The sequence below is a fragment of the Glycine max genome, chromosome 19 (assembly GCF_000004515.6).
Source record: "Glycine max cultivar Williams 82 chromosome 19, Glycine_max_v4.0, whole genome shotgun sequence".
Classification (NCBI taxonomy): domain Eukaryota; kingdom Viridiplantae; phylum Streptophyta; class Magnoliopsida; order Fabales; family Fabaceae; genus Glycine; species Glycine max.
The window spans coordinates 4,439,654-4,445,653 of NC_038255.2; the positions used below are offsets into that span (position 1 = coordinate 4,439,654).

The 6,000-nt window shown below is 37.2% G+C and overlaps 2 protein-coding genes and 1 non-coding gene across 3 annotated transcripts; all 3 read right to left on the reverse strand.

Moving 5' to 3' along the window:
* Positions 1-109: 109 nt before the first annotated feature.
* Positions 110-956, reverse strand: LOC100818041 (uncharacterized). The gene is made up of 3 exons (XR_003265692.1): positions 815-956; positions 484-682; positions 110-401 (listed from the first exon to the last, which is right to left on the reverse strand). It is a non-coding gene; the product is annotated as an uncharacterized protein (transcript).
* A 1,816-nt stretch (positions 957-2,772) lies between these two features.
* On the reverse strand, positions 2,773-4,005 carry LOC102663360 (uncharacterized). The gene is made up of 3 exons (XM_006604926.1): positions 3,773-4,005; positions 3,032-3,566; positions 2,773-2,949 (listed from the first exon to the last, which is right to left on the reverse strand). The coding sequence occupies exons 1-3, from the start codon at positions 4,003-4,005 to the stop codon at positions 2,773-2,775; spliced, it is 945 nt and encodes a 314-aa protein (XP_006604989.1).
* An 18-nt stretch (positions 4,006-4,023) lies between these two features.
* On the reverse strand, positions 4,024-4,838 carry LOC102663492 (uncharacterized). Its single transcript, XM_006604927.1, has 2 exons — positions 4,443-4,838; positions 4,024-4,329 (listed from the first exon to the last, which is right to left on the reverse strand). The coding sequence occupies exons 1-2, from the start codon at positions 4,836-4,838 to the stop codon at positions 4,024-4,026; spliced, it is 702 nt and encodes a 233-aa protein (XP_006604990.1).
* Between the last annotated feature and the right edge of the window lie 1,162 nt (positions 4,839-6,000).

A 6,000-nucleotide genomic window follows, 5' to 3' on the forward strand; every position in this document is an offset into this window, starting at 1 on the left:
AAAAACACCAACATTGTTGCAATTTTCATACTACCAAGTAGCAAGCAATACCGAAGTAATTGCTTCTAGTATTCAATACAAAAGCGATCAACAACATGGCTTTCTAATTTTACTTTAAAAAACGATCAAAAAATTTCTTGAACATGAAAGTACTACACTCTCCAATGGGGAAACTCTGGTCACATTGAAGGCCATCACCTCTCTTGTTTTTGTAACCTGGATAAAGATGTGGATAGAACTCTGCTTCTTCAACCAACACCTATCCCTGACGTTTAGCCAACTTCTTGATATTCCACTTACTGAAAGGATGAGTTGTCTTGTGAGTAATATGAATCTCTCCACCTTTATTAAGCATGTATTTAGCATTGTACAAAAATCCACTCACTAAATCCTTGTGAAGCCTGCATTTGATTGAAAAAACATATTTAGGGTGAAGAGAGAGAAAAAAAAACCATATAGATTAACATTTTTTGCATAACTTACTGAATTTGGTAGTCATCACTTTCTCGAGCAATGAAACCCGCATGAGGAAAATTAAAAATTATGTAGTCAAAATGACGATCTATGAGATGTGGGCGTTCTAACATTGTGTGGACATCAACCCTATGTACAATGGTGCAGCCAAGAGCCTCTAGTTCAGTCAAGTTCCCTAATGCACTTCCATACTTGTTCCTTAAAGATGCTTAAAAAATTGACGTATTCAAATATTAAACAAAAATGAAGTTAGCATAAAAATGTATTAGCATGCATGATAGCAAAGTTGCATGTATTATATACATATATAATTTGTCAATTTCAATAGTTGAAAATGTACCTCTAGAATCAAGAGAGGTAGCAACCATGTTTTTGGCGGTGCCAAATGCCCTTGCCAAACAAAGTGAAAATGAGAAATCTCCCTCTCCCACTAGCAAAATCTCATCAGAGCTACGGTAAAGCGTTATCCTTTTCTCTCCCATTGAACACTACGACACAGGTTTAGTGAGTCTTCACTTTTACTTGAAGAAAATAACCAATGATGAGAATGAATATATATACAGATGTTGGAGACTGAAGAAATTCCCCACAAAGTGTTATGGAGAATCCAAATAATAATTATAGACACTATTTTCAATTATACAAGAAGCTTCCCCTTTAAATTCTCGAAAAGCCCAAAGTTAGTGGATATATTGGAAATGGAACGTTATTACCAATAGGACTCATAACAGGAAGCGCAACTGAACTTTACATGAGAAACAAAAATCATCTTTAAGGTGAATATCAACTGGTATGAGCGGTTGTACAGGTTGATTTGTTTTCTACTTAATACATTTTTTTAAAAAAATTATTTTAAAACTACTGATGTTTTAGAAGTTTAAATCCTAATAAATATTTTATAACTATTTTTCAATTATACCTTTATTTGAAATAAGGAGAGATCATCATATTATAATTTATGAAATGTTAGGAATATATTATTTTTTATTGGTTAAAATTTATTAGAAATATGTAGGTATCATATCTTATTTAATGAATATCTATTATATTACAGTTTTCAATTAATTTTAAGGAATAATTGAAAAAAATGTGTAAAGAAAAATATGTTAGAAAATATATTAGCATTCCTATGAAAGGATAATCTTTTCAAAATATGAAAACAAGAAGAAAGAGAACTTAAATGTCAATATATGTTCTCTTGATTGGTACCCGTAAAGTAATAAAGAAAGACAAATATTTAATATCGAGAACACCCGTTTACTATTTGACGGCTGATTTTACCAATGCTCATCGACTGGTGCAGATCTTATGTTGGCACTAAAAATGGCTTAAGACTGGAATAATCTTCTAACGACTAATTGTTATTTCTAATGGCTGGCGTGGGCCCAACAAAATTGGGCTTAGAAGTGGCTCAAAATTAAGCCTATTTCGGAGAAGACCAAGAGTGTTGCTAGGTGCACCCAGCTTTATTGCTGGTGCACCCAGCATTCTAAAAAATGATAAAATTATTTTTGTTTGGTTTTCTTCTTACTGATCAAGTAGATCCGTAAGAGACTTACAAATCAAGCTGATCCGTAACTTCCGAATCAAATTGATCCAGAAGTCTCTTACGAATCAACTTGATCCGTAAGAGGAAAAATAATAATTTATTAAATATACAACATATTTAAAGATATTGTTTAAGGTTATTTTATACATATTAATAAAAATCAATAAATACATAAAAGCTAATAATAATTTATAAAATTAATATTATCATCATTAATTTATTTTTTATTTTTATAATCAATCATATCATTAATATTATAAAGAATATAAAAAAATAATTAGTATTATATTAAAAATTAAAATACTAACTACTTTATAATATTTTTTTTACATGATCATTAGTATAAATGGGAAAATAGTAATTATAAGAGAATTTAAAAATATTAGTACGTTATATAAAATAAGGATCTTAGATAACGAATGATGTCCATTTTTTGTTTATTTTTTTTTACATCCTTTTCAACTTCTTTATTTCAATTATATTTAAAGTTATATTTCAAATTATTTTTTATTAGTTGGTAAACTAAGTTAACTAGATCATTTATAATAATTTACATATACTATAACTAAGTTAACTAGACCATTTTAATAACACGTGTGTATATAGACACAAATGGAATACACAATCAATGAAAATAAATAAAATTAGCATTATTAATGAAAATAAATAAAACCAACAATACTAATGAAATGAGTTTATGTACAATATATGTATATACATGGAATATCAATATAAAATATGTACATAAACTACGCCTGATCCGTGCGTCGCCTGCGTCTAGACCTAACATATACTAGATGGTCCTGTGTCACACTCCTGGCCAACCTGAGGCATTCTTCGATCACCTCATGTGTCGATGAGGCAGGCGTGACCACCCCTAGACTTAGATGGCGCTCCAACCTCTCAGCAATGTCATCACAAACTTCCTATTGCATACAAAACAAACTGATTACATAAATTATTATGCAAATATTGAGATAAATGACGTAAATTATTAGTATTACTTACCACTGCATGTCTAGGCTCCTCCGCAGATGTCGACGATTCTCCTGGCTCCGGCACGTGAGGGATATCTGTCTGCGGGGCCTGAGGGACGACTCGGGGCTGCGGGGCGTGACCATGAGGCAGAGGATCTAATGTGTGGCCTGGTGTCATGAAAGGATGGGAGATGCGGAAGAACCAGTCCATGTAGTCACTGGAACACGCCCCTGGCACAACGCACACCTCACCTGCTGGAATGATATGATCCTCGTAGTGCATCCACTTGTCGTGTATATTATCATACGAGACCCATGAATCGACAGGAGGAGCAGGAATGGTCTGCGTGTAGCCAAACTGTCGCACGACCCTCTCCGGTCGGTAATAAACAACAACAGGCCCCCAGCGCAAGAGACCGGAATAACACGATCTGACGTGGAAGTCTCGGACCTCCCGGTGCTCCCCATAAGGGGTCCAACAGACATCCGGAATCCGGAGTCGGTCCAGGCGCTCCCTGTACGCCGGCGTACGAATGCTCTTCACGGTCTTCTTGGTCGCAATCCACCTACAAATGTAACATCAAAATTATAAACATTAATAATGAAACTGTAACAAAATTTAAAGTTGAACATTGTTGAGGCTGAACGAATAAAAAACATATTTGTTACCTGCAGCAGTGTGATGTAACCGCCAAGCTGTCAGCTGTGGCTCATAGATGCATCGTTCAGCTGGTCGTACATATGCACCAAAGCAGCCACTCCCCAAGCGTACCTCTCCGTCATACTGAGGTCACGAAGGGCCTCCAAGTAGACAACATGGACATTGGTTGCACTCTTGTTAGCAAACAGAGTGCAACCCAGAAGGTGAAGAAGATATGCGCGAGCCGCAGCTGTCCAATGACCTGCCTGGCATTGGCACTCATATATATCACGTACCCATTGCAGGCGTAGATACGGTCCACGACACTGGGCTGTCTCAGCCCTGGCAGACTCTGGAGAGACCATCAATAAGTCCACCAGCATCTAAACCGCATCGTCCACGTGCAAGGGCTCAAAAGCGTGTAAGTCGCCAATCACAGGAAGATGGAGGAGCGAGGAGACATCGTCCAACGTGATGGTGAGCTCTCCCACCGGGAGATGGAAACTAGACGTCTCCCGGTGCCACCGCTCCACAAACGCGGACAAAAGTCTCCGATCGCCAGTGTCTACCGAACACGCGATTAGAGGACTTAGTCCTGTACCAACAACAAGTCCCTCAATGGCAGGGACAGACCTGTCTAAACTGTGGACCTTCCTCCCATGAGAGGATAGCTTCAATTCAGGACGCTCCTGAATTGAAGTATAAAGGAATGCAAAATTCGTTAAAATCATCATTTAAAGGAAAACTAATTTCAATCATAAAGTATAATTTACAAGTAACTAAAAATAAATAGTATAAATACCTCTCCCGTCCATACGCTGCAAGCAACGTGATCCGCATACAGGGTCAACACGGATGGGTCGCTCGGACCACCCGAAAATCCTTCATGCTCATCCTCAGCAGCCTCTGCACCTGTGTCCGCAGGAATGTCTGCCACAATGTCCTCTACAATAGCTGGTGCCTCCATCGAGTCATCCTGAACATCTGGCGCAGGGATGACTGGCTCATTATGCGCCGCAGTCACAGCGACTCGCTGCCTCCGTGCGGATGCAGTAGGCCGTCGACGCTGCGGAACATCATCGAAATCATCATGATCTCTTCTGCCCACACCTCTGCCAGTGACCTGACCTAAGGCACGACCTAATCCTCTGGTCCTAACCATGATCTGCAAATGAGTACCGCAAAATCCATCACTCATTTCATTTTCTCAAATTTCAAGCATTTGGTTGACTCAATTCAATTACTCTAATGGCCACTTGTTGTTTTATCATATGTTTTACTTATTAGAGAGAAACTTGCTGAGCTTTATGAATCTGACAAACAATGGTCAATAGCATCTCAAATGCTTAGTGGTATTGACCTTGATTCAGGAAGGTGTTGTTTTATGGTCAACAGCATCTCAAATGTGTGTGGATAAACAAACTAAGCATAAACAATGGTCAACAGCATCTCAAATGCTTAGTGGTATTGACCTTGATTCAGGAAGATGTTGTTTTGTGGTCAACAGCATCTCAAATGTGTGTGGATAAACAAACTAAGCATAAACAATGGTCAACAACATCTCAAATGCTTAGTGGTATTGACCTTGATTCAGGAAGGTGTTGTTTTGTGGTCAACAACATCTCAAATGTGTGTGGATAAACAAACTAAGCATAAACAATGGTCAACAGCATCTCAAATGCTTAGTGGTCAACAACATCTCAAATGCTTAGAGAGAAACTTGCTGAGCTTTATGAATCTGAGAAACAATGATTCATGAAGGAATGATGTGTGTGGATAAACGAAATAGAATCAAAATTGTGTTTGATGTGTTTGGATAAACGAAAATTAGGAATTAATGCTAAGATAGTGTTTGATGTGTGTGGATAAACGAAATAGAATCAAAATATACCATTTCTCAACACAATATTGTGTTTTGTTCTATTTTTATAATTCACCAAAGCTAGAATGGAACCCATTGGTTATGTTCCATTTTGTAACTTCTGTTCTAATATGTTTACCAAATGCTACCTAAGAGTGTAACACTTACCAAAAATATATGATTGGATTCCTAGGATTCCTAGGAATCAGCATTTAGGACTGTGGAAGGTGTTGGTGGGGGTGGCATCTTTGTGCCCGTGCTTACTCTAGTTGTGATTTTTATCTTTGTAATAATGAGACTAGTTTTACTAGCAATATTTGGTTTGGAATATTTGGATAATTTCATACAAGCACTAGGTATCTCTTGGAATTTTTTAAATGAAGTAATTCATGCTAATCATTCAACGCTACTAAGCTGATGGATGATGGACTGTTTTTGCTATGGTCTTGGCTTCGAGCATCGGAGAAAGACTTTAATATGCACTTTAACTATTGGTCTA

Bases quoted from the DNA above. Each gene is read 5' to 3' on its own strand.
- LOC102663492 (XM_006604927.1), bottom strand. From the start codon at position 4,838: ATGAGTGATGGATTTTGCGGTACTCATTTGCAGATCATGGTTAGGACC. The intron at 4,330-4,442 runs GTATTTATACTA...ACTTCAATTCAG, and splicing joins GCAGCGTATGGACGGGAGAG to GAGCGTCCTGAATTGAAGCT.
- LOC102663360 (XM_006604926.1), bottom strand. From the start codon at position 4,005: ATGGTCTCTCCAGAGTCTGCCAGGGCTGAGACAGCCCAGTGTCGTGGA. The intron at 3,567-3,772 runs GTACGCTTGGGG...TTACATTTGTAG, and splicing joins GACCTCAGTATGACGGAGAG to GTGGATTGCGACCAAGAAGA. The intron at 2,950-3,031 runs GTAAGTAATACT...TGTATGCAATAG, and splicing joins AGGAGCCTAGACATGCAGTG to GAAGTTTGTGATGACATTGC.